General features: G+C 46.3%; 1 protein-coding gene across 2 annotated transcripts in view; it reads left to right on the plus strand.

Annotated features, from left to right (window-relative positions):
• The first annotated feature begins 2,824 nt into the window (after positions 1 to 2,824).
• Positions 2,825 to 27,689, plus strand: part of CHPT1 (choline phosphotransferase 1) — a 30,446-nt gene continuing 5,581 nt past the window's right edge. For both annotated transcript variants that reach the window (XM_069095241.1, XM_069095242.1), the window contains exons 1-4: positions 2,825 to 3,184; positions 18,169 to 18,316; positions 21,847 to 21,988; positions 25,669 to 25,753. In XM_069095241.1, coding sequence (XP_068951342.1) covers positions 2,864 to 3,184; positions 18,169 to 18,316; positions 21,847 to 21,988; positions 25,669 to 25,753 — 696 coding nt within the window. In that variant the 5' untranslated portion in view covers positions 2,825 to 2,863. The remainder of the gene's footprint in view (positions 3,185 to 18,168; positions 18,317 to 21,846; positions 21,989 to 25,668; positions 25,754 to 27,689) is intronic.

Genomic DNA, 27,689 nt, shown 5'->3' on the forward strand with positions numbered 1-27,689 from the left:
CAACACAATGACCAGTCAGTTCCAAAGGACCAGTAACCAACATGATACCCGCCTCCAAAGAGAGAACTAGCCAACTCACAGTGCTGCTTGAAGATTTTTTTTCTTTCTTTCTTTCTCCTTCTCTCCCTCCTTCCTTTCTTCCTCCTCTCTCTCCCTTGCTTTCTTTCTTCCCTCCCTCCCTCTCTCTTTTCTTTCTCATTCCTTTTCCTCGCTCCTTTCTGTTCCCTTTCTTTTTCCTTTCCTCCCTCCCTCTTCTCTCTTCCTTCCTCCTTTTCTTTTTCTCCTTCCTTTCCCTCCCTCCCCTCTTTTCCTTCCTTCCTTCTTTCCTTACATTCCTCCTTCCTTCCTGCTTTTTTTTGTAAACTAATGCAGGAATTTGTTTTGCATAACCACACATTTTTGTAATAGGTTTTGTTTTTCTTGCCTTCTCGGGAGAGAGAATTCTGAGCTGAAAAGAAAATACAACTGATTTTTTTTTAATATGCAATGAATTCTAACTTGAAAACCAATTTTTTTTTTCATGTGTTACTATTGTGCCTGATTCAGCTCTAAGAAAGTGTAACATTTTGTGGGAACTTGGCTGAAGGAATGGCTGGGGAGCCAGAGAGTGGATGAAAAGTCACATAGGAACAGCTCCAGTGAGACAGAGACTGTGTGCTGTGAACCTCAGAACTGGGTTCCCAATCCCCAAAGTCCTGTCACCTTCCTGGGAGAGGCTTGCAGAAGCCCTGATAAGCACTTTCCGTGAAATAAAGATGCTCGTACTTTGTGGCCCTGAGGAACCTCACTTTCCCCTAAGTGTGGTGAGGACTGCCTGGATAGGGGCTGCCTTTTATCCCAGGCTGGGGCTGGGCAGGTCTCTGGGATGGGCTGCATCCAGAAATGAGAACTAACAGCCTCCCTTGCAGTTTCTGAGCTTGCTCTTCACTCTGGAAAGCTGATTACCGATCACTCCCCATGGGGTGGGGAGCCAGATGGGTAGGCAGGCAGGCCTCCTCGTTTCAGGTTGTGCAACAGAGAACTTTTGTGACAGAATCCTCTACTCAGCAGTTCCATTGTGATGTGTGGGGCCCTGGAAGGTATCTGGGGCATGGTGCCAATGGCATGTGGGGATCAAGGGGAAGAGAAGTGGAGAGCGGATCATAGGCCATATAATCATAGGCTTTTTGATGGGAGAGACAGAGACAGATGGACAGAAAGACAGAGAAAAAAAGTACTTAGAATTCAACCCCCTCATTTTACATGGGAGAAAATGAAGGCCCTGAGAACTTGACCTTATCCCTTGAAGAACTAGGAAGAGCCCAGGGTCAAGGGTGGTAATTTCTAGGTTCTTGGGTCCTTTTGACTGAGTCCAAGTTTTACAGAACAAAACCTTGTATGAAGGAGATTTGTTCTGTGAAGTTTGGGCCACATGTCGACTGGGCCTGGACCCCAGGCCTTCTAGTTTCCAGCACAGTGTCCTTCCTTTCCATGACATTGCCTAGCCTGTCTTCCGTGACCCCACATACCTGGGCTTCCTCTATTCCCAGAGTGAGGAGGCAGGAATGAGGATCCCTAGCAGGCCTTTCTTAAGAGCTAAAACGTGGCAAGCACCCCCTTTTTCTTTAGTGCTGAGAGTGGGCAGTCAAGCTTTTGTACCCTCCTGCTGGGGGCTGCCGTATACCACAAGCCCATGTGTTTGGTGCTTATGTGAACAGCAGTGACATGAATAGAGCCCTGTTCTTTACTATTTATCAATCAATGGACAAATCACTTAACTCTCTGGGTCTTCGTGTGCTTCTCTGTAAAATGGATAGGACCCGATGGTGTCTAAGGTTTCTTTCCAGGTCTAAATTATCTCCTTAGACAAAGTCAAGCCAATCAACCCACCAACATTCATCAAGCGCCCACCATGGGCCTGGCACTGTATTAAGTGCCACCCAAGACACCAGGGCTTCCAGCCAACAGCGACTGATAGCAATGAGAAGTGTCAGTATTGATCAGGCTTCACAACCACTTGTAGGGAGGCAGATATCAGATCTGTGTAAGGAAAAACCTCCTAACGGCCAGAGAAGTCTGGGGGGGAAGCAGGTCTGTTGTCCAGACCAGGAGTGGGCTGCCCCAGCCAGTGTCTTGCGCTTTACTAGAGACCAAATAAACCACTTTTTAAGGGATCATTGGCCTTGAGCTGGAAGGAAACTTCAAGGTCCAACCCTCGGTTTACCAATGAGAAACCCAGGCCCAGAGAAATGACTGGCCCAAGGTGACACAAGCAGAGATGGGCTTGCAGAGGTGATTCCAGTTGGCAGGTCCTCATCATGGGGGCCCTCTTTCCTCATCTGTAAAATGAAGAGCCTGGACCAGATGGCCTCTGGGGTCTCGTCTTGCTTTACATGTGGAATGCTCCTTAATGAGGACAGATTAAGTTATCACACATGGCACGTGACTGCCCTGTGCCTCAGTTTCCCTAGCTGTAAAATGGGGGGATTGGACCAGATGGTCTCTGGGGTCCCCTCCTATTCTAGGGCTATGATCCTCTGTATTTAAGCCATGACCAATCATGGCACCTGGCCTCCCTGGGCCTCAGTTTACCCTCTGTGCCCATCCTTTCCGCAGCTCGCCTAGGGACTTCGCTCGCGTACCCAAGCCTAAGGGCGCTCTCCCTCCCCAACCCCCCCGCAGGCGAGGGCGCAGGCGCGCGCGCGCGCTCGTCCCCGGGGCTGCGTGCCAGGCGCGTGTGCACATGTGCGCGTGTAGCCCCTCCCCCACTCCGGCGCGTGAGAGAACTAACGGCCCCGCCCCCGGGCCCCGCCCTCCGCCGGCGCCCGCCCCCGGCCGTCCCTTCCTCCGGCCGTCCGGAGCTCGCTCGGAGGTTGCGGCGGCCATGGCGGCCTCGGGGGCGGGCGGCGGGCACAGCGGGCAGGGCGGCCCCGGCCTGGGCGGCTTCCCGGCGGGCCCGGGCTGGTGGGCGCTGTGGGCGCTGTCGGCACCGCTGAGCGCCGCGCAGCTGCGGCGGCTGGAGGAGCACCGCTACTCGTCGGCCGGCACGTCGCTGCTCGAGCCCCTGCTGCAGCCCTTCTGGCGCTGGCTCGTGGAGCGCGTCCCGCTCTGGCTGGCGCCCAACACCATCACCCTGAGCGGGCTGCTCATCAACCTGCTCACCGTGCTGCTGCTCGTCTTCTGCTGCCCCACGGTCACGGAGGAGGTGAGGAGGCCGCGCCCCCCTCCGAGCTGGACCGACATCCCCCGGGACCCCCCCCACGGGGGCACCTAGTGTAGACGCCCCCTGGGGAGCGCCGTGCCCCGCAGGGATCCCCGCAGGGACACCCAGTACAGACCCCGGCGGAGCGCCGCCCCCTCCCCTCTCCGCGCACACTCCCAGCCTCCTCGCCCCTGCCTTCCTGAAGCCACCTGTGGCTACCCCGGGAGCCCGTGCCCAGACCTCCACTGTGACCTTGGCAGGCTCTCAATCACCCCCCTCCGGGGGCCTCCAGCCACCTTTGGCCCTCATGACCGCCGGGGACCGCTCGCTCTCCCCAGGGCCCGGAGCCCCCACTTCCCGTAGAGCTCTCCCGGGACCAGAAATGTGAAGCGGAGAGGCCCCCTAGGCCACCCCACCCCCATTTTAGGCCAAGAGGTGAGACGACTTGTGACCCAGAGTCTTGAGTGAGCAGCGTAAATGGAGAGCTGCAAGGGACCTTAGCGTTCATCGTCTCAGTTTACAGATGGGGAAACTGAGGCCTGGGGACAGGGCCCCAAAATGGCCCAGGGAGCTCAGCCGGGGTTTAGTCCGGGCACACTTTCCATAGGCTGAGGGCTGTTCTGTGAGTGTCACCGAGGCGGTAGGAGAACCTTGGACACTCAGCTACCGCGGCTGCCATGATAACTCCTCCCAGCTCCCCTGCTCCTTCCCCCTTCCCGGGAGGAGCAAAGCTAGTCTTCTAGCCCTCCCTCCTTTTATAGGGGGGGAAACCGAGGCACGCCGGGCTCCCTGGCCTGGGGAGCGGCAGAGCCATTCTCTCTCCTCTCTGCCAACTGTCACCTGTCAATATTGACTTTGTGTCGGACTGTTGTTGGCCAAGACCCGAGCGATGCCCTTTGACCACTTTCAGAACTGTGTTTGTTACTCTTGGTTCTGGAAAGTCTAGCATTTCCCGGTACCTCTTATCAAGATTTCTTTTTAAATATAGCTTCCCTGAAAACACACACACACACACCCGTACACACCTTTGTACTTAAAAACAGCCCCCCCCCAATTCCACCCCTCTTTTTGCCCCAACCCCCCCTTACGGTGATGTTCCATTATTATGTGGCCTTTACTTTGGACATCCCCTTTGGCACATCTGAGACAGAGTGGATTCAGCTGCAGAGAATTTCGTCCCTAGTTGTCTTAAAGCTCCATTGACATTCATCAGTTTTGCTGATTAGAAAGTGAAAATATCGTATTATGTAAAAAGACTTCAGAATATCCTGTTACCTAGTTGTATGAGTGGGGAATTTCATCGCTCACAGTTTCGGTGTTTCTGATGAGTTCAATTAGCGAAGTTTACTTTGGCAGTTTGGCTTCACCTGATTCACCTTGAATTCACCTGATGTCTTACTGTGTTGCCTTATGTATCAGGCACTTTGGCCAAGGCCTGGGGCATAAGTTAGGTAAGAGAAGCCAGTCCCCAAACCCACAACCTGCTTATCAGATAACTTGTGGACACCCAGAGGAGGGGATGGTCATGGGCAAGGCTGGCCAGCAGCTGTTGTGTCTGGCCCAGCTATTGATCCATCCTTGACCTTGTAACTTACAGGCTCTGCCAGAGACCAATTGGGGCGGTGACTTTCAGAAATGAATTAACCTCAAAGTATGATGATCCTAGTCACAGTAAAAACACTTGTGTTGCACCATTCTAACCGATGCCCTTGAGGCTGAGGAGAAGGCACAGTCCTGGAAGTGCTGGAAGGGCCTGGGAAAACCAACCTCAGGAGAGCTGCCGCTCCAAGGGAGTGCCATTGTGATTGGCGTCCATTGTTAGCTGTGATGGGAGATTTCTACCTGGTTCAACTACCCATTGCAGGCCTGCAACAGTTCTAGCTTCTTCATTCTTGATTTGGCAGCTGTCTGGGGTAGCTCTAGGAAAAGGGGATATATGAAGAGAGGAGGAGCAGAAAAAGTGGAGCCCTGCCTCCCCCCAGTTTGTCTCCTCATCCTGTTCCCTCTTGGAGTCTTGGGGTTGGGAAGGACCTTGAGAAGGACTGACTGTCAAATACTAAGACTTTTCTCAGAGTCGATGCTTCTTGTGGGGGATCCTAGAATGGAGAAGAGGAAGGGGCCTCACAGGCCGTCTCATCCTCCTGTATGGTTTTTTGGACAAAGCCTTCGATGTCCAGGGATGAAGCAGCTCATTTGAGGTCACCAGGGAGGGGTGCTAGAGCTGGGATGCAAACCTAGAGCCCTGGAGGCCAAATTGTGCTCTTTCCATTTCAGTAGGAAAGGTTAGAGCTGAGACTCGCTGGGGCCCTTGGCCTTTTTCTACCCCAGCAATGCTGTTCTGAACTTGACTTGTCTGAGATCAGAATAATAGCTCCGGGTCCCCCATGGGTTAGTGAAATTGTTTAGCCAGGCTTGGAGGCTGTCTTTGAGTCTATGTTTACAGAAAGCCAGTAAGTCCATGAGCTTTATGAGGTGCCCAGATTTTGTCTAGAGATAGGAGCTCATTTGGTGATGGGAAAGGGAGGGAGTTAGAAGCTGGCTTAAGCAAAGAGGTTGGCTCTTATTGAGTAAGGGCAGATATTATGGCTTTTATACTGTGGAGGTAAGGGAGAACTACTGGCAAACCGTAGGAAGACAGCGCTTTCTGCTCAGTTAACTGAACCCCTCAGATTGGGGTTGGTCATGACGATTTTCTTTTGGAACTTTTTACTTTGAGATGTTGCTTTATTTTGGAGAAGGGTAGACAAGTGGAGGTCAAGTGATTTTACAAGCTTTACTTTGGGCATACTGTGCCTCATTCTAGCAGTTCATCCATTGTGAATGGTTCTGTTTTCTGGAGGCAGCTTGATGGCCCTTTCTGTACAGACTTGCGGAATTGTCTCCCTTATTTTTGGGATAATAGCAAAGCACTTTCTGAAACCAATTTCACTAACTGAACCCATCAGAAACACCCAAAACAAAAAAGGTTTGCCTTTCCTACCATGTAATATTCCATGCAATAGAGTTGAAGCTTCTCAAGGGCAAAACTGATTTCTTTTCTCTGAAGTGTAGCAGAGTGTCTGGTACTTAGCGGGCACTTAAATAACTTGGTATGTTTTCTATGCACCCTGTGTTCATGAAACACCTTGTCTTTTTGCATGTTCAAGTTCTTCATTATTATCACCTGCTCTGGTAATTGCCACCTGCCATAAGCCTTTTTGTATATTAATATTTAGTCAGCTTGTTGTGGTTGATTCATTTCTGAAGACCTCTAAGAGCACTTTAAAAGTGCAAGGGGCGGCCAGGCGACGCAGTGAGTATGAGCGCCGGCTCTGGAGTTGGGAGGACCCGGGATTGGTTCCGGCCTCAGATACTTAACACCCACACAAAATAACTGGCCGTATAACCTTGAGCAAGTTACTTAACTTAAATTGCTTTAAAAATATATATATTCTTAAGCATTCTAGTGTAATCCTGCTTCTTACAGGGTTAGCTTAGTGAGTTTAAGTGGAATTTAGTTATTTAAGAACATTTATTGAGTCTCCATAATTTGTAGGGGAGATTTTCTTCAGGAGAGGGAGGGTTGGTGGACCTATAAATTTCCCTCATGTAGGGAATGCATGGGTGAGGAAACTGTCCACTGATGCACATAGGCAGCTCTTGTATAGTGACTAGTCTGAGAGAGTTAGTCACCTGAGGCTCATAGCCAGTGTGGGACAGGTGGGATTTCAGCCCATCATCTCCCCAAGATCAGCCCTGTCCATCCATTGCTCCATGCTGTAAAGGAAGGCCATAGACAGGCAGAAATCAGGAGAGAGATGTGCATGTGTGCATGTAGGTGGGTAGTTTTTTCAATGAAAGACCTGTTCTTTGAGAAGATCACATGAAAAAGAGAAAGACAACAAACATATGAAAGGGTTATAACATTTTTAATTAGCACATGGTTTCCTTAAAGATCTGAGAGCTGTTCTTGTGCTCACCCCAGCAATCCCTCCCCTAATAAAGGAGTAGAGACGCCTTCCCTTTCCCTTCCTGTCCTCATTGGTTTACAGTGGGAGGATAAGGAGAATCCCTCTCATGTTCAGAATCTATTGCCTAATGTTTCTGAAGGCTTTTCAAGCCTTTCTATGCTTTATATAAATGGTGTGAATTAATGATAGGGTTTCTGTCTCTTGGAAGTTGGGAGAGGCCTGTTATATTTTGGGGTGCAGATAAGGTGTATAAATCATACTTGGCAGGTCCTGGATAAGTCTTGGCCCTGCCTGACAAACAGCAGCTGGCTTCTTTTGAAGGGGACCAGCTGAAAAATCTAATACGGTCCTATCATCATTGTAGTTAACTGATAAATTCATCTTTAAATAATAATTTGATGTTTGTTTCCCTTGGAATTGCAGTCAGGAAGACCTAGGTTCCGATCCCATGCAGATACTTGGGAGCCGTGTGACCATGGGTGTGCTCATTCGTTTCTTGAAACCTCATCTGCAAAATGAGGGTGATAAAAGCTCATGGGGCTGTTGTGAGTCTACTATTGCAGCCCCCTCCCCCCCAAGCCAGGTCTTCTACTGACGGTCAGCTCTTATGCCAGGATGACTTGTCTGCCCCAGGTCCCTTCCTCACCCGTCCCATCCAGCTAATAGCCACATGGTCAGTTTTCTAGTTAAATATATTGAGAAGTTGATTCTATATTTAAGTGTAGAACAAATGAGTACCTCACCATCCCCCAAGAATCTTTCAACTCAGACTCTTTTTCTCTATTCTCCATTCCAGGGGTGAGCACTCGTGTCTTTTCTTTGTGCCAAAATTGATGCTATTTGTTATCAGGGCTGTTTCTATAGTTACAGCTAGAAGGTGTTCTACAAATGCTTCCTAGAAGATCTGATTGTTAAATTTTCAGCCTGGGCAATTATACCTCAGAAGTCAACAAAGGCTACAAATCAGGGGTGGATTTGCTGTTTGGTTGATTGTCTAGATTTAGGAAAATGATGGAGAAAATGTTAATCATTCTGATTAAAGTGTCTTGAGCACATTTCTTTGGAGAGCCAGTTATTAAACATTTCCCAGCCAACCTGCCCCTGGATACCTTCCAAGATTCCTGAACTGCTTGTCTTCCTGTAAGGCTCAGTGACAGTTTATACCAGAGCCTGGAAGGCTTTTCCACGCCTAGTGTCTTTTCACAATGAGCAGATGCTGAATGCGTTGGGACCTTGTATGCCACATCTTTGGGGAGATGTGGAATGGTAAAGCTCCTGTTCTTCTCTGGTATTGCTGGTTTGCTGGGGATGAAGTGAAACCTCCGGGTTGTTTAGATTTGCATTTCTCTTCTTGGGACTTAGAGCAATCTTGCAGTCAGTCTGTGCCCCATCTCGCCCTTTTTGAGGCCAGGCTACCTCATTTCTGGCTCTGGGGATACCAGGGGCACCCATTCCCTCACCTGGGACTGTCCCCGCTCAGGCCTCAGCCTTGACTTCCAGGCCGGCATCAGCAGCAGACTTTGGGACATGTCCCCTGGGTGCTCTATAGATATCTCAAAACTCAGCATGTCTAAAACATAAGCCAGGGTTTCCCCCAGCGATCCCAAGCCAACCAACTTCTGAAGGCCCTTCCTCTACCAGTCACCCACCTTTGCATCCTTGCTGCCCTTGAGGGGCCAGAGCCTGTCATTTCTACCTCTGCAGCCATCCCCCTGGGCAGGCTTGGATTACCTCCCAGCCCAGTGACTGGGATCACCTCCTAATTGGGCTCCCTTACTCGTCTCTCACCTGTCCTCCACCAGGCTGCCAAACTGCTTTTCCTAAAACAGGGAGGGAAGGCACTTGTGAGTTTGGGGAAGCAGGAGGTGGTATCATAACAAGGTAGGATGAGGCTGGAGAGCTAGGTTGGGGCCAAGGGAGTTTGTATTGAATCCTCAAGGCACCCTTAGGGAGCCCTGGGAGTTTATTGAGTAAAGGAATGGCATCGTCAGATTAAGCAAAGTCACTTTGGTGCAGGATGGCTTATGAACTTGTTTCTTTTTATTTATTTATTTATTTAGATATTTTTAGTTTTCAGCATTCACTTCCACAAGATTTTGAGTTCCAGATTTTCTCCCCATCTCTCCCCTCCCACCACCCCAAGACAACATGCATTCTGATTTGCCCCTTCCCCCAATCTGCCCTCCCTTCTATCATCCCTCCCCCCTTCTCTTATCCCCTTCCCTTCTATTTTCCTGTAGGGCAAGATAGATTTCTGTGCCCCATTGCCTGTATATCTTATTTCCCAGTTGCATGTAAAAACAATTTTTAACATTCGTTTTTGCAACTTTGAGTTTCACATTCTCTCCCTTCTTCCCTCCCCACCACCCTCATTGAGAAGGCAGGCAATTTAATATAGGTTATACATGTATGTGTAGTCATGCAAAACACTTCCATAATAGTCATGTTGTGAAAGACTAACTGTATTTCCCTCCATCCTGTCCTGCCCCACATTTATTCTGTTCTCTCCTTTGACCCTGTCCCTCTTCAAGTGTTTGCTTCTGATTACCCCTTCCCCCATTTGCCCTCTTTTCTGTCATCCCCCCCTCTCTTATCCCCTTCCCCCTATGAACTTGTTTCTTGAAAAACATTTTGCGTTTCATTACAATTGGCTTTCTTTGAAATCCTATGTATTTTATCTTATGTATTTAAAAGCATGACTGAGAAGGGGTCCCTAGACTTCTGCAGACATTGTCAAAGAATAGTCCGTGTTTGACCCCAAAAGGTTAAGATCCCTGGTCTGGAACATCAAGGGTTCAGAAGGGGCGTGTTCCCCATGATAACCAGTATAAGCTAAGACCTTGGAAAAAATGCTAAAAGCAGAAAATCACAGGCAAACCCTAAGGCCATTGGTGGGGACAAGAAAGAGCAAGTAAGGGGGCTGGGAGTCAGGGAGCCTTTGCATGGGAGGGCCGTCATTGGGCAGTGGAACAAATTTGGGCAGAATATGGTTCCAGACACAGGAGATGCTTGGTGTAGGATGGACGTGGTTAAGAGTTGGAGGGGATTGGGATCTCAGAGGCCTCGAAGGGGGACCTGTGACCTCAGCAGCAAACTCAGGGCAGGGGTTGTCACAATTCAGAATGTACCCTGGGAAATGTTTGTTTGTGATGCATGAATACCATAGTGTCTTGTCCCCTCATCTCCTCTGCCCCCAGCCCTTTTAGGAGCCCTTCCTCCAATCCTCCTCTTGACCCCTTTTAGTCCCAGACACACCCAGGTCTGCAAACAAGGATGGATCTCAGGATCATGGTCATCAAGGAGGCCAAAGGCCACCTTTCTTTGCAGAGATGCTGCTTTGTATTCAGTCACATGTACGGAGGAGGCTCCCTTTGCCAACTCCATGTGGGCAAGTGTGGCCAGATTGTATAACTGTTATTCCTGGTGTCTGAGAGATCCTTGTGCTGACTTAATACCCTCCCCCACCTCCAGTTGTCTACTCTTAATGTCTTTAAATAAATATTTCCTTCATCTCCAGCATACAGTCTTGAAACCAAGCTTCCCTGACCCCACTGTTAGCTCTAGGTGTTACAGCTTATCCAGTACAGTTTTTTAAAAAATTAATTCTGAATTTAGACACCAAAAAAGCAATTCTGTACCCACAGAAGAACACAAAAAGAGGATTCTGTACAAAACCATGAATCTCCATTTTCTCCAGTTTGTCTCTGCTTCCTTCTGAACTGTTTACTTCTGTGCATTTTCTTAAAGTTACACTTTTTCTTGCATCATTCTTGCTAACTCGTCTTTCATCCCAGCTGCAAGAGAAGGCAAGGGGGGAAAAACTGTGCATGACCAATAAGTAGAATTAGGCAAAACAAACCCCTCCATGGCCAGACTCCTCTGCCTGTTTCTGCCCCCTGTGTCTGTCCCCGCTCTGTCCAGAAGGTGGGTACCCCACATTGTGTGACACAGTCATTGCCTTGGTCAGAGCTCTCAAGTTTCTCAGGCTTGTTTCTCTATACAGCGATGCTCTCTGAGTTCTGCCCACTTTACTCTGACCCAGGATTTCCTGAAATCATCTTTCGTCATTTCTCCAGACCAGTCATATTCCATTGCATTCCTGTATCACAATGTATTGCATCATTTCCTGGCTATCTAAGGGTGACTTTGCATCCTTCCTTCAAGATCAGGTTTGTTTGGCTTGTGACTGTCTTCTCCCTGGCATTATCCTCCTTTCTGGAAACTTGTACTTTCTCTCATTGCCTTCTGGTTCCTGAACTGTGTAGGACGTGGAGAGGAAAAAGAAATTAGTCATTGGCTTTCTCAGGAAGCAGAGGGAGGTCCTTTTCTTGTAATACCTGAGTCAGCTGCAGGTGCCTTCAGGTCCTAAGTCTCTGGCCCTCACTGATAGACACTACCTTGGAAGTCTGGACCTATGCACCTAAACCAGTGTTCCTCTCAGTACTTGCACGGTACATCAGGAGATCTTATGAGATGGGGGCTTTGTTCATTTTCTTCTCTGTGCACCAGCTTCGTCCAGTTCTTTCAGGGTGAGGCTGATGACCATGGCCATGGGAAATTGTTCACTGTTGCTCAGGATTTCCAAAAGTTCTTCTGTCACTTTTGTCCAAAGCCAGGCCTCTGTCCAGCTCCATAGCATGGGGTGCTCAGGGCCTGTATCAGAGGAGAGGAGGGGGCATATACAAAAGATGTTAGGAAGATAGAATTACTACAACCTGGCAACAGATTAGAAAAAGGGGCCAAGAGAGTGAGGAACAGAGGATAGCACCTCGGTTGTGAGCCTGGGGTACTTGGAGAATTGTGGTGCCTTCCACAGAAATAGAAAAGTTAGGAAGAGGAGAGAGGACTTATGGGAAGAGATTATGTGTTCAGTGTTGGACATGTGGAGTTTACGATGTCTACAGGATGTCCAGTTTGAGATGTCCAGTAGGCAATAGAAGATGTGATACTGTGGGTCAGGAGAGGTTAGGGCTGGACTAAGTAGACCTGGGAATTATTTTGCATTTAAATCCATAGAAGCTGATGACATCACTTGGCAAAAGAGTCTAGAGGGAACAGAGCAGGACCAGGACAGAGCCTCAGGGACACCCACACTTGGTGGGCATGACCTGGATAGCAAGGTGTATGATGAAGGAGAACCAGGAGGAAATGCTCATTTTTGTCATTAATATCTGGAGAGGAGTGGGTTATCAGGGAGAAGGTGACCAATGTTGCCCAAGACTGGTGAAGATGGAGAAAAGACCATTTGATTTGGTGATTAAGAAGTCCCTTGGAAGCCTTGGAGAGGCAGCTTTGGTTGAATGATGAGGTTGGAAGCCAGACTGCAAAGAGTTAAGGGGATGGGGAGAAAGGAAACAGTTGTAGCTGGCCCTTCTCAGGTTTAGTTCCAAAAGGGAGAAGACATAGGGGAAAGATCCCTTGTGAGTTGGACAGGTCAAGGGAAAGTTCTTAGAAGATGGGGGAGATCTGGGAATGCTTATAGGTGAGAAGGGAGAGACTGTAGATTATTAGTGAGAGGGTGGGGGATGAGAGGAGGGGCAAACTACTGCAGAAGACAGGGCAACCAGGGGGTCACTTGTGCACGTAGAGGGCGGTTAGCAAAGAGGTAACATGATTTGGCCAGCGGCACACAGCCACATAAGTGTCTGAGGCTGGATTTGAACTTGGCTCTTCAGATTCCAGGCCCAGGATTCCATCCAGCCTTGAGGAACTGCCCCATCCATCATCATTGTTACCTCATCATGTAAAAACTGGTGAAGGGCAGTGAGATAGTGGCTATCACTGTGACTTTTTATTTTGTGCAGATTTTTCATTTTATTTTAACATAGGCATATTTAACTCGAGTCCAGTAAGCCCTTCTGTTTGTTGAGTTGAGGTAAAAAAAATTCCTTCCTTATTCATCAATTGAGATAAATACTTGATTCCATTTTCTTTTATGTTTTCTAGAGTTCTTTAAAAAAATTGTCTCTTATTCAGCTGGAATTTACTGAAATATATGATATAAGATGTGCATTTGAATCCCCTCTCTACCAGACGGCCAGTTTTTCTCGTGTGTTTGTTAAATAGGGAATCTTTCCCCAGTTTTTGTTTCTGAGGATTTTCAGTCATTTTTATGTATTTGGCCAGGGATCAGGTGTATCTAATCAGTCCCAATGACTTATTCTTCTGTTTTGATGATAGCCCCTTCATGATATGTTTGACGTCCAGGAGTACAAAACCTCCTGTCTTGACTTTTCATTTCCAAGGGACTTTGGATATTCTTGGCCTCTTGTTTTTCCACATAAATTTCAGGATGATTTTTTTCCTGATTCCGTAAAGCAGCCCCCTGGTATTTTGATTGATGTCATATTCAGTGCATTAATTTGTGGGACCACACATCACTCTCAGATTCCTCTAGGCAGATTTTTTTTTTACAGCTTCTGTCTCAGATCTCCAAAATCGATATTCTGCCCCTGCCCTGCCCCTTTTCTTCCCCTCCCCCCTCACTGACTCCAGGCAGGGTTTCTGTAGTGCCCTGATGAGGCAGCTCTCTCCTATTTATTTCTTATAAGTGATTGAGAGGAAGTGGTTTCAAGCAGAGAGTCAGTCAGTCAACGCCAGACCCTGTGCTAATTGATGGGCAACAAGGAAAGGGGGAAAAAGACTCTATCCTCAAGGAAACCTCCTATTCTGTTGGGATAGACATGTATAGAATTGCACCTACAAGATATATGCAGTATAAATGGAGGATAATTCCAGAGGAAAAGCCCAGGGAGCAGCCAGGGGATAGATAGCAGAGGTGATGCATTAGCCATGGCTTCTGGGAGAATGTGAGTTGAGTTTTGAAGGATTTGTGGAGGTGGAGGTGAGTAGGGAGAGTCTTCTGGGCATGGGGGGACAGCCACACAGTGGCCTGTAAGAAGGCCACGGTCATTAGTTGTCAACATAGACCTCTCTTAGACCCCTCCAAATGGTGTCACTTCACTGGTATCATCAAAAGGAATCAAAGAATAAGGATTTATTTTGGTACCAATGATCACTAACTCTGATGTTTCTATCAAGTAATAGTAATTATGGTTTGTTGTGTTTTTTCTTTGGTGTGTGTGTGTGTGTGTGTGTGTGTGTTTAGACACCAGACTATTAGAAATGAGAATGACCACAAACTTTTCCCGGCAGCCTTAAGCTAGTTATAATGACCATCAGCAACTAATTTTTGAGAGGTTCTTGAGGGGGCAGGCATACCAGCTGGTGCAGTGTGCTGTGGGTGCTGGCTGGGTGGGCAGGCACCTGGTTTTAGACACCTTTCACTGATGCACTTTGCATTTCTAGCTGTAATTGGGCCAAGCAAACAGCTGTGGTGAAGGATAAGGACTGAGGTGAGATACATACAGGGCATTGCATGTAGGTCATCCATATTTTAAAAGCCTAGCCTTCAGCAGGAACACTGGGAGACGAGGGGGACATTGCCATCTTGCACTGTGATCACGGGTCTGTCTCAGATGATCCAACGCTTTTAAGACCATTGATTTTACACAAGCATGATTTTGTTAAAACTGTTTGTTGTCCGAAATAGAGCAAATGGGTATATTTTCAAAGTCTAACAATTCTTACACAGATTTTGTAACAGTGCTATTAATTACAAGAAAGATTAGCAGGACTACTTTAACATTCATTTCCATAAGATTTTGAGTTCCAAATTTCCTCCCTATCTGTCCCACCCCCTCACCCCAAGACAGCGTGTAATTTGATATAGACTCTACATATACATTCATATTGAACCTATTTTCACATTAATCATGTTGTAAAGAAGAATTAGAACCAGTGGGAGAAACCGTGCGAGAAAGACAGAAGAAAGAAAAAAAGAGAGAGAGAGCAAATAATATACCTCAATCTGCATTCAGACTCCATAGTTCTTTTTCTGGATGTGGGCAGCATTTTCCATCATGAGTCCTTTGGAGTTGTCTTGGATCCTTGCATTGCTAAGAAGAGATAATTCTATCAAAGTTAGTTGTCACACATTGTGGCTAAGACATTGCTTTAAAACACCAAATTCTCAAGTCTTTCTTCCCATGTTGTTACAGTTGTGGGCATTCTCAGTCTCTTCACATCCTGTGTTAATTTTGCTCAGTTTTCAAAACTTCTCTAAATTTTATCTTTTTAACGGTTGTCAGGCTTGTAAAATGATTTGATCTAAGTTGAATATTGATATTTAGGAGGCATCCCAAAATGGTTTTGTATTTTCAGATTTCTTCTACTCTCAGGAGATTTGTTTTTATGTTGCCTACTAAAAACAAACTTTTTTTTTTTAAAGCTATTGGGGTTAAGTAACTTGCTTAAGGTTACACGGCCAGTTATTTCTGGGTATGGTGCTAAGTATCAGAGCCGGGATTTGATCTCCAGGTCATCCCAACTCTGGGGCCGGTGCTCTTACTCACTGTGCCACCTGCCGCCCCAGCAAAACTTTTAAAGAAAATTATTCTTTATTGTGTATCAATAAAATTTTATAAACCAAAATGAAGTTATGAATTCATTAATTTATGTTGTCTTATGATTTTAAAAGTATTAATGAAAATCTTGTTTTCCATATGAAAGTTAGATCATAGTTTCTCTTAGTAAACTCCAATTAACCAGAATATTCAACTAAGACAACTCTTTTCCTGATTAATCTGATTTTTGATAATATATACGGGATCTAGATTATTATTTTTAAAAGACTCAAAATGAAAGTTGTATATGCACTTAACATAATCTTGAAAATTTGGAAGTTATTTCATGATCTTGTAAATACCACAGGACAGTCATTTTACATGTTATTTTTATAATACTGTGAGAAAATTCTGGTTGTTGGAGCTTTTTAAAATATTTAATATTTTATTTCCCCCCAATTACATGTAAAAACTGCCTGCCATTTATCAGTTGGGGAATGGCTCTCATTTTTATACATTTGACCCATTTCTCTACATACTTGAGAAGTGAGAACTTTATCAGAGAAACTAGGAATGTCGGATTCCCTAGAGCAGGGAACTTTTTCCACTTGAGACCCCTTCAGACCTAAATGGGGTAGAGACCCACAGTTTAGGAAGCCCTGCAGGCCTGGAGAGTATTTAGAGCTGGCTGCAGATGTCCTCCCAGTCTGCATCTAACAGCTCCCTCTGCATGGCTTCCCATGACCCTTAGGTGTAAGGGATCCCCATCTCTGGGTTGGGGTGATATTGCATTTGGGGGAGAGAGGGTGTCCAGGTACCTGCTCTGCCAGATTGAGACTTTGGGAACTTTCAACTCAGAAACTGGCTGAGGGCAGTGAGAGGGTGAGGTGTCAGCATTTCCTCATTCAATTAAGATAATAACTAGGGGCAGCATATATGTGCTGCGGGGCCTTTTGGACCCAGACGGACAGTTACTGGCCAGAGGATGATTGGGCAAAGAGGAAATTTCAAGGTCTTTTAATTTTAGGTTGTTTTTAAGCAAAGAAAGCCTAACACAGTTAATACTTAGAGGATACTAGCTAGCTCTTCATGAATTTTCCCCTTGAGTTCTGGGAATGGCCATAGGTCATTTCTTCCAGAGGGAATCCAAAGTATGGTTTTTCCCCTCTGGAATCTATCATTGAAATGCTAATGCAGAATCTAGAAAGGAGAAGTAAATTCCTATATTCGAAGATACCCCAGAAGGGGAGAAAGGCCAGATTCATTAATAAAGCTTTGTGTCCCTGCACATACATATATATAAATATATTTTTGCAAGCAATATTAATTCACTGTTACCAAGTTCTAAGAAGCAACATATGCTTTTACACATATTAAGGGTGATAGGAAACACAAACCTGAAAACATGATTGAATCAGGAGTCACCCAGCTCTGGGAATAATTCCACCTCTTGTGAACATTGTGCGTTCTTATCAAATTCCTATAAGGTTACTGAAGACATTTGTTGATAAAATAGGGATCCAAAAGGATCTCAGCAGACTAACATAATGGTTGTATGTAAGGATCGTCTTGTCCTGCATTTCTCTGATGGGTTTTTGATCTCACCGAGGTAGGCATGGTGCCACCTGCAGGGTTCCAGGGAACCAGCCATCCCAGCTGCCCATCTCATCCCCCTCTTGTTCAGGTGTCCTCCAGGAGGTCTGCCCCTTGGAGAAGCTACACCTGCTGTGGGGGGAGGCTTCCTCGCCTTCCCTTGATGTTTCCTGGACATAGGCTGATTCGGGTCTCCCTCATTCTTGCTTTTCGGGACCAGCCCATCTTTATACCTCCTCTCCCTACCCCCTCCAGCCTCTTGGTGAGGAGTTTTTTCTGTCTGGATCCAGGCCGGGCCTTGGGAAGCAGACACAGCCTTTTGCTGGTACTGCACACTAATAAAACTGCAATTTAATAGAGATGGACAAAAGTTCTGTATTATCAGCTGCATGAGTAGTGTAGGGGGAGGGAAACATAAGATCTGTCTGACAAAGACAAGTGGGAAACCATGTGTTCTAGGCAGGATGATGGCTGGGAGGAGGTAGGAATCAAGGTGCTTTATCATCACAAGCTACACTCAGAAAGGGGAGCCCATGGCCTTGAGGCCACACTTGGCCCTCTGGGCCCTCAAGTGTGACCCTGTGACTGAATCCAAACTTCACAGAACAAACCCCCTTCATAAAAGGATTTGTTCTGTAAAACTTGGGCTCCAAGGGCTGCACCCGAGGACCTAGCAGGCCACATGTGGCCTCCAGATTGAAGCTTCCCCACCCCTGGGCTAGATCATGTCTAGGGCTCCTTCTGACTTGAAGCAAAGCTCAGCACAGAAAAGAATGGTGAGCCAGCCTCAGTTAGAGGAGCCCCCAGGACAGAATGGGCAGAGGCAGGGAAAGAGGGCAGATGTATTTTTAATTTGATTACTTGACCCGCCTGAAAGTGTCCTGAATGATTTCAGATTAATTGTCATGTGGAGCTGTAGCAGAAAAACACAACACAACACAAAGGAAAAGGTGCAGATGGACTCTGCAGGGTTTGAATTGCTTCCAGCCAGAAACTGATTAGTTGAAATTAATGGTCTTTATAATATGTTTCTATTTAGGCCCCGTTATGGATGTACCTAATATGTGGCCTGGGCGTCTTTATTTACCAATCACTGGATGCCATTGATGGGAAACAAGCCAGAAGAACAAATAGCTGTTCTCCTTTAGGAGAACTCTTTGACCATGGCTGTGATTCTGTTTCTACAGGTAAAGCAATTGAATTTTTAGTTCCGTTTTTATAGCTTTAAGAGCTTGAAGTTGGCTACAGATCTTCAGTGACTTAAATCTTGCTGGGTTTTTTTTTTTTTTGGAAAGAGCTATAGAGGAGCTTTAGCAGAGAGTAAACATAAGAAATGGTGGTGGACAGTGCTGCGTGTTTGGGGTTGGCATGTTTTGTTTTGACCTGGCAGGAGCTCTGGGCCAGAAAACTCCCTCTACAGATGCTGATGTGCGAATGACCGTCTTACAGAACTGCCTGGGGACACCGAGAGATCCATAGCTTATTATCCAAGGTCAGAGAGGATATGGGAGAGCCTATTTGGACCTTGGTCCTCCTGGCTGACTCCAAGGCCTGGCCTTGTATCTTCTATGCCACAAGTTACCAGCATTTTATGCCATGGATGTATTTCCAAATTCAATTAATGTTAAGCATCTACCGCACACAGAATAGTTAAGAAGTGAAAAAAAATACAGTTTGCATAATTACATCCCACTTCTAGAAATTCATTTTCTCATTCTCTTACACTTGTTATAATTTCAGGGATGCCACATGATGGTCAGGCTTCACTTGGCAGTGGCTCCTGAGTAAATGGTCTGTTTCTAAAAGCAGATAAATAAACACATAATAAACACATAAACCAAGTGAGTTTTTATCGTTATCAACTTTGTAGTGAATCCTTTTGTAAAAAAGTTCTGTTGGTAATGCCAATGATTACTGGCTAAATTACCAGTTTGGGAAATTCAGGAAGTTTTTTAAATCCTGAGTGAATAAGACACACCTATTATCTGTTTCATATAATTCAGTGAACTTCTGGCAAAGCTGGTGCAGTGAAAAGTCCAGCCGTGCCCACCTGCCCTGAGAAGTGCCCCAGCAAATGTGAGAGCCCTGGATGAAGCCAGAACACCTCCATGCCTCCATCTCCCCCAGGGCAGCACCAGAAAACTGGCAGTGTAGGGACCTGGGGGTAGGAAACCTGAAGCCAGCAAGATCTCAGGGCTTGGCTTTGGAGCCACCAGAGCAGACAAAACAAATTCCCAGGACTGTCAGGGAGAGCAAGATGAGGCCGAGGCAACTGGACCCTGTACGTCTTGGCACTCTCAACAGGCTTGACACCGGCCCCGTTTCAGTCTCTGGGTGAGGCCCATCAGAGCCATAATGAAGATAAAGTTGACGCCTTGTCTGGGACTGCCCAAAGATGCAGAGGCAGGGCCTGTTGGTGGTGCAACAAGGATGAAGCAATCGTGGTAGGTGACTGCCCAAGGAGGTGGGACCAAGGCCATCATTGGACACTGGGCCAGCGAGACACGGATGCACAGGCAGGGGATTGAGGCAAAAGAGTGGGCCCCGGACCCACCTCTGCATCCAGCTCCCTTGTAGAAGGCAGGGAGGCAGCATCCAGACTAATGTAGGGACAGGACCAAGGCCTGGCCACCTCAGAGTACAGGAGGGGACAGAACCTAGTCCAGGCGCCTAAGTCCCAATCTAGGAATTGAGACTAAAGACATTGGGAAAAAGAAGAAAATTCCTGATACTGTGAACAACTCCTTTGAGTCAAGACAGACTCAGAAAAGAACCTGTAATTCTTACAGTGAGTGTAGATAGAGCCTCTGAAGAAGAGGAGCCAGTCATCAGCAGCTCTGAGGGGCCAGAAGAAATGCAATGGAAAGGAGGAAAGAAGGAAAAAAGAAGGAAAAGAAGACTGCCTAGGACAGAAAGGGAAACTGTTACCCAAATAGTAAGAAGCCTGAAAAATAAAATGGAACTGAGACTACTCAGGTAATACAGTGAGACAACAAAATAATACATCAGAGTTAGAGACTGAAAACATGAGAGGAACATGTGAAATCAGTCACTACTGTCAAAAACAATTGGCCTGGAAAACAACATGGGATGATAGAATCAATCTCTCCCCAAAACAGGACTAGACAAAAAAAATTCTGTACAATTTGTTTCAACAAATCATAAAAGAAAATGCAATGATTAAATCTAGGGAAAAAATGGAATGAAAATGGAAAGAATCCATTGGCTACCTCCTGAAAAAACAATTTTAAAACTACTCAGGAATATTATTGCCCAAATCCAAACTTTCCACGTCAAAAAAAAAGACTGCAAACATCCCTAAGGAAAGAGTTCAAGTACTGGAGAGCCACAGTCAGGAACACATAAGACAATGCTGTCCAGTAAAGTAAAAGAAAATTGCAATGTGATGGGTAAAAAAGGCCAAAGGAAAAGGCTTACTACCAAAAAATAATGCTTTCTACAAAGCAAAATGCAACCCTTCATAGAGGAACATAGGCTTTTAATGGAATTTGAAACAGGCTTAATAAAAAGGTAGAATCTTAGAAAGACAAACATGAAACAAAACCTAGAAAGGTAAATACATTTGAGCACTTCAGAGGGGTTAAATGGTGATCAAGTGTCTTTGAGTATCTTTTCCTCCATGATTTCATATTCCTCCCACACCCCGACAATAATGACTTCTCTTAATTGAAACTAAAATCCTTTAGGGGCTCTGGAAAGGGGTGTGTTTGTGTGTGTGTGTGTGTGTGTGTGTGTGTGTATGTGTATGTGTGTGTCTGTCTATCTGTGTGTCTGTGTGATGGGGTGGGAGGGAGAAGGGGAGAGACTGAGACCTTAGTATCTGCCTATCAGACCTATACAAATCTAAAAAAAGATAAATAATTTAAGAAACAAATAGAATTTTAGAAGTTGGGTTTGATAGACCTTTGGCTACTACTGAATGAGAATTAGAAGGCAACATGATGGGCATTTTTTAAGCCTTTTCTGTATGCCAGGCAGTGTGTGAGGAGCTGGGATGCAAAGGGAAGCCAAAGACAGACAGAAGCCTCCTTTTTCATTATTTATGGGGAAGGCTGGGAAAGATAAGCAAAATTGCCGACTTCACCCCACCATCTTGGCTTCACCCCTCAAGGAGCTTTCCCTCTAATTTGCCCTAATAGGGGAAGACAACCCCCCAAAAGGAGCTGGAAAGCAGGAGGGAAGGGGTTGAGGATGAGGTGCCCGCAGGCATGGTATGGAAGTCTGGAAAGTCAGGGGCACAGCCAGGAGGAGAATCCAGGTGGGTGGAGACCCCGGGAAGAATTCTGCAATGAGAAAAGAAGGCTGGCACTAGAGGGGGGATGGTCTTGGGTGAGAAGGTGGCAGGGGATGAAGGGTGTCAGCTGAGCCCTGACATTTGTTCTGCATTGCACAGTACGGCTCTTTGTCTGCTTGGCATGTGCTCGAGGGACACACGGCAGTCCCTTCTGCCCCAGCTCAACGGTTTCTGTGACGGTTCCGTGACACCGATTGCTGCCCTGCCTCATCTGAGCTCTCCAGAGTCCTGCAGGGCCCTGGCATCTGCATGGGCAGGACTGAGAGAAGCTGGTTTGGACTGAACAGTTCCCCACGTGGTTCTCTTCCGTGCTCACCCTGCTCCTCAGGGGAGCCCACTATGCGTTTACAGTCACTGCTGTCTTGAGCCGCCTCCTAATTGTATGCCCACTTTCTCTTTCAGTATTTGTGTCTCTTGGAGCCTCCATTGCCATTCGCTTGGGATCCAACCCCGACTGGTTGTTTTTCTGCTGTTTTATTGGGATGTTCATGTTTTATTGTGCTCATTGGCAAACCTACGTGTCGGGAGTGCTTAGATTTGGAAAGTAAGTACTTTGTTAGCTGTTACGTATTGAAGACCATGGTATTTGCTTTCAGCACTATGGTGATGTGCTTCTAGGTCTCAGTTAGCCATGCTGATGGGAGGCAAGCATGCCCTAACGAGTGGTGTTATTCCCCTTGCCCAGCCTTTTACCAGACATATTAAAAAGAAGCAAAACTGATGGCTGTGAATCACAGCTTTTCTGTTCCCAGACCTGTTCTTAACCTGGGGAGATCAAGTCACACTTGTTCTTTTAAATATCTGGATCGCTGTAGTTCACCAGGATTGGTTTTTGTTACTTTATTTTATGCATTTAAACACATGACTCTTGGAAGAGGTCCTGAGGATTCTCCAGGCGCTGCCTGAGGAGTCCTGGACACAGAAAAGGTGTACACATCCCCAGTTGTCATGTAGTAGTTTGATGTGAAGTCGAAGGGATGAATCTCTTTTGTGTATCAGCATTAGCCAGTGTGACCCAAGCTGGGATTCTCCTGACAAAAACTTCCACAAGAGCTCTGTTTTGATGAGCATGTTCCAAGTGCCTCTTTCTGGGCCTGGGAAATGAGCACCACTCTATGCTTCTCTTCCTGGGCTTTTGGAGCTCCCTGGAGAGGGGCTGCAGGAACTCGCCCTCCACCCCTCCTGTCTTACTGTTAGCCTGTGTTGGGTCTGTTTACCTAATGAATTGCTGCCCCTTCTGGTGTAGGACAGAGAAGCTCTAAGCCTCTAGAGAAAGTAAGGAGGGAGGGAGAAGGTTGGTATAGGAATGCTGCCCAGTCATTGCCCAAGCCACTGTTTCCTGTGTAACTATTGATCGAGTAGGCATTTCTTAAGCAGGTGAGTTTGGTGAGTCTGCTCTCATACAGCTTCCACTTGAGACCATCTCTCTCTTTGATAAGAATGGATGAAGAAATAGCTTGGCAGAAATTGGGTTTAAACCAATAGCTCGTACCATACACCACAATGAGCTGTTGTATCAAGATGGGCAATGTGAATCTAAAAGGAGGACCATAAACTTTCTTAAAGAATGAGATCGCTGAGCTGTGCTAGTGAAGGAGTTCTTAATCAAGTAAGAGAGGTGATCCCAAAGGACAAAACCGTGATTCTTATTACAGTGCAGCTGGCATCAGTTGGGGAGTGGGGGAGAAGTGTCTGCCCTCCAAGATGGATAACACAGATTCATTCCTTGGGGAATAAACTGATCAAAGAATACAAGCAAACCACTCTCAAAAGAAAAATTGCAAACTGCTAACAACCATGTGAAAGATTGCTCCTGATCACCAGTTATAATAGAAATGTCCATCAAAACAACTCTGATGCGTCATCTCATAACTAGAAAATTGTCAGAGGATGGAAGATGGAAATGGTTAGGATTGGAGAATCCATGGCCAGAGAAGGCACACGAATACACTGTTGGTGCTGAGTTGGTCCATTTGGGAAAGCAGTTTGGAATTAGGCTAAAAGGTGCATCTGGTCCCCAGGCCCTTTGACCAGAAGAGCCTACCAGTAGGCATGTGCCCTAACAAGGCTAGAGGCATGGAGGGCTGAGACACCGAAATATTTTTGTCATAGCGGAGAACTGGAAACAAAGTGCATGCCCCAGAATGGCTAAACCAATTGTGGGATGGGAACGCCATGTGAGGGATTCAGAGAAGAAATGATTCCACAGGTGATAGGGAGCCATTGGAAGTCTTTGAGCAGGGGTGTGGGGTGGCCAGACAGCTGAGGGGGGAAGCAGGACGGTGGGAGTAGGAAGACACTTGAGGCTGGGGGTGAGTTAGAAGCTGTTGGGATAGTCTGGGAAGAAGGGGATGAAAGTCTGAAAACACCTCAGAGACATCATGAAAGTAGAAACAAGTCAGTGATGGATTGGATATGTGGGGTGAGTGAGGTTATGGGCTGGGGAGATGGGGGAGAGTTTTTGGGAAAAAATGATTCTCTTTAGGACATACGGAGTTTGAGATGTCTGTGAGACACGGAGGATGTCCAGATAAGGGTGGATGTCTGAATCGGGGCATTATCCACATAGTTATACCAGTGAGCGATAACAAAACGTGCAGACAGATGTAAAAGCGACATAGGGGAGTGTACCAGCAACTGTGGCGATCAGGGGAGATGGCTTCCCATGGGAGCTGCGACCTGGGCTGAGGCATAGAGAACAGCCCGGGCAAAGGCCTGGAAGGGGAATGGCCTAGCACATGAACAAGGCCAGCCTATTTGCCTTTGTAAGAATTAAAGTTAACTCTGGACTTCTGACCGTGTCCCCCCAGGGCCAGCTTGAATAGGGCAGGTTTGTCCTCCAGGTTATTTTAGAGAAGTTTGTCATGCACCGGTGGTTAAGGAGATATAGATATTCCCAAACAGCCTCGTTTTCCTTACTATGCCGTGCTCAGACTTCTATGAAGGCTCCAGGCCCCCAGCACCCTCACGTTTGGGAAATGAGATGGATAAATTGCTGCCTTTGGCATAAGATGGAAAGTACCTGTGATTTGTCCTGTTTGATCCTCCAAGGTGGGTGCTTGCTGAGAACTGGTCTCTGACCTGCTTCTCTCCCAGTCTCTTCTGCTTCCAGGGCTCCCGTCCCCTCAAGGCCCCACCTCTAGTCCTGTGGTAACTGGCTACAGGACGTCTCTCTCTGCTGCTCATTATCCTGCTTTTGACCCTGGTCTCCTGACTGCTTTCTGGGTGGCACCCGCCCCGTGTGCCAAACTAGAAGGCCCCGTGCAGTCTCCCTTTGCAACCTCCCTCCCTTCTGGTCTCATTGACCCCACCCTAGCACAGTCCCTCCCTCCTTTCTCTGCAGCCTTCTCCTTTCTGCTCCGAAGCTCACCTAACACCAGGGGTGGGGAACTTGCAGCCTTGAGACCACATGTGGCTGTCTAGGTTCTTGGGTGCTGCCTTTTGACTGAGTCCAAGTTTTCCAGAACAAATCCTTTTATTAAGGGAATTTGTTCTGTGAAGTTTGGTTTCAGTCAAAAGGCCACATTGAGGACCTAGAGGCCACACGTGGCCTTGAGGTCACAGGTTCCTCATCCCTGGCTACCCCCCTTACTTTACGAACCGTTTTCACACTTGTCACCTGGACAAGACTAGTCTGTACCCACTATGGTACCTCTTGTTTTTCTGTCTCCAAGCCTTTGCTCATGCTGTTCTCTAGGCCAAGAATGTCCTTTCACCTTTTCAGTTGTTGAATTCCTACCCATGGTTTAAAGCCAGCCTGATGAAAACTCCATGAAGCGTCCCCTGAACCTCCTGAGTGCTAACAGCCTGCCCCCTTAGATTCACACAACACTTTCCTTTGCAACTCCTTCATGCATTTATCAGGTAACATTTTTGCATTTTAGTTCTACTTTTTTATTCCCCCTACCAGACAGTAAATTTTGTGAAGCCAGGGGCTTGTGTGACCCCTGTGCTTAGCACTTATACTGGGCACACAGTGAGGACTGAACATAACATATAAGATGGGTTGAATGAATTAGCCTTAGTCACTCACTTAATATTAGGGAGAAGAGGACCATTATCTCAAGAATTCCTCTGAAATGTTCCAGACTTTGCACCAGTGGGTGCTACCATTGGTAAATTCTGGACTTTATTTCTGAACCCCATTTTTAAGTTATTTGCATTTCCAGTCTGTAAATAGCTTGTTCTTTTTTCTTCCCTTCCTTTCCTCCCACTTCTCTTTAGAGTGGATGTAACCGAAGTTCAGCTAGCTATAGTTATTGTCTTTTTTTTAACCTCATTTGGAGGAGCATCAATGTGGGATTATACTGTAAGTATTCCTGTCTATATTTTTAACTCTTTTGCTTAGGTGGGAAGACATCTGTTGATTTTTCTTTGTTAGAGCCTTAATTATACCAATTATACTTAATTATACTAAATGCACTGATGTGCCTAAGTATGGAGAGCTGGGTCAGAAGTTGGCCCTGGTGACCTGTGAAGCCTTCTTCTGTTTCCATAATTAACATGGTAGAAGGGCAGAAAAAGGAGAGGGTGCGAAGGATCCCTTAGCAATCGGCCCAACACTTAGCTGCCAATCCTCTGAATGAAATGGTAAAGCATTAAAATCTCAGATGAAAATCCCTGTGGTTGAAGAAATGGCAGGCTGGGCCTGGAGAAAGGAAAAAAAAATGAAAGACCAGATAGGACCAGGCTGTAGTCCTGGCTCACCCCAAGAGGCGAAAAGAACACAAAAAACACACTGTATCTGGGTGATCTCTGGGAAGCTGCCCCCAGCCAGACGGCCATAGGAGGGTGGGATCCTGCACCAGTGGAGGGGGCTCACACACCAGAGGGTGGCGGGTCTCTTAAACATGCTATTTTTTCTCTTGTCTGGTTATTTTTAGAATGCCTTTTTCCTTTATGTTTTACTGTTCTTTCCTGTTTTGTATTAAATTAATAATATACAAAAGGGAAAAAAAACCCTGCCTTCTGCCTGATAAAATTTAAATATTACTCTTTCAGGCCTAAGTGATAGATTTAACATACAAGATAAATATTTTTCCAAAAAAAATTTGGCAGATTTTGTATTAGGGGAAAAAATGGAGATGTTTTGTAAGTACTCTTTGTACAGAATTTCCTGAAACTTAGTGAAGGGGAGCCAACAAGTCATCCAGCATCCCCTGCCCCTCCCCATATTCTTGTCAGACTGCTTGCCTCCCTACTATACTCTGGACAGGTTCCTCTAGTGGTGATTTTTTTGCACATTGATTATTTAGCTAATTTGGCCACTGTGTGATGCTTATAAGAACGAGTTCAAGATTTATATTAGAAATCATTCTGGATCAATTGCATGACTCTGAGCTGCCCATGCCTGTGATTGTCCATCACACAGACACATGCAGGAGTAAGTCAGGAGACCAGGCACTCATGTTCTAGTGATGCCAGCTGGTACCTGCTCCTCTTCCCTGCAGTTGGTGAGGATGGTGCATGTACAGGATGAGCTTGTGGCCAGTAGGTGCTGATGCCAAGGCCCCCTGGCCCCTTTGTCATCAGGGGCACAGGGAACAAAAGTGTGGGCTTGGGAAAGGGCCAGGGTTCGGATTTGATTTAAAAGGTCTCCACTGCTAGGGGTGGAACCATTTAGTACTGAAATGTTGCTCAGTGACTTTGTGAGAGCTACTCCGCTAACTTTACCAACATATTTTTGATGTGGCCAGGGGCTTGGCAGTATCAGCACCCACAGATTTTTAAAAGGAGATTGCTGTTATTTTGAAGTATTAAAGAGAGGACTGGTGGTAATTCACTGTCAACTTCTTTTCTTAACTCTCTTGCTGCCTTTGGAAGCTTTCACGAAGCAGCATTTGGCGGCCAGAAGGTAATAAGCGTGTTGTTAGTTACTGATGGATGCTGTGATTCAGAATGTTCACATACACGTGTGTATCCGCATGTAGCATGGCACCTCATTTGTATGAAGCCCACTGGCAGGGTTTGCCTTCATTTGAAGTTAACTTATGGGGCTGCTGCCCCAAAGTAACCTGTCCTTATTCAGTTATCAAACCCTTAAAGTGTAACTTTGTATGTGCTGCAGAACATGAAGGACAGATTGTCTCATGTAATGATGAAAGAGCTGAGAAAAATATCAACTTCATTAAGTTAATGTTTGGTTTTAATTTGGACAAGGAAAAAGGGCCCCAGAGTGTTGTGATCTCTGAAGAAAACTAATGCTGGTATACCTAATAGCTAAAATTTATTTTTCCTTTCCCCCT

This window comes from Petaurus breviceps, unplaced genomic scaffold (assembly GCF_028583685.1).
Source record: "Petaurus breviceps papuanus isolate PSGF00001 unplaced genomic scaffold, PetGlider_PUasm1.0 225, whole genome shotgun sequence".
NCBI lineage: Eukaryota > Metazoa > Chordata > Mammalia > Diprotodontia > Petauridae > Petaurus > Petaurus breviceps.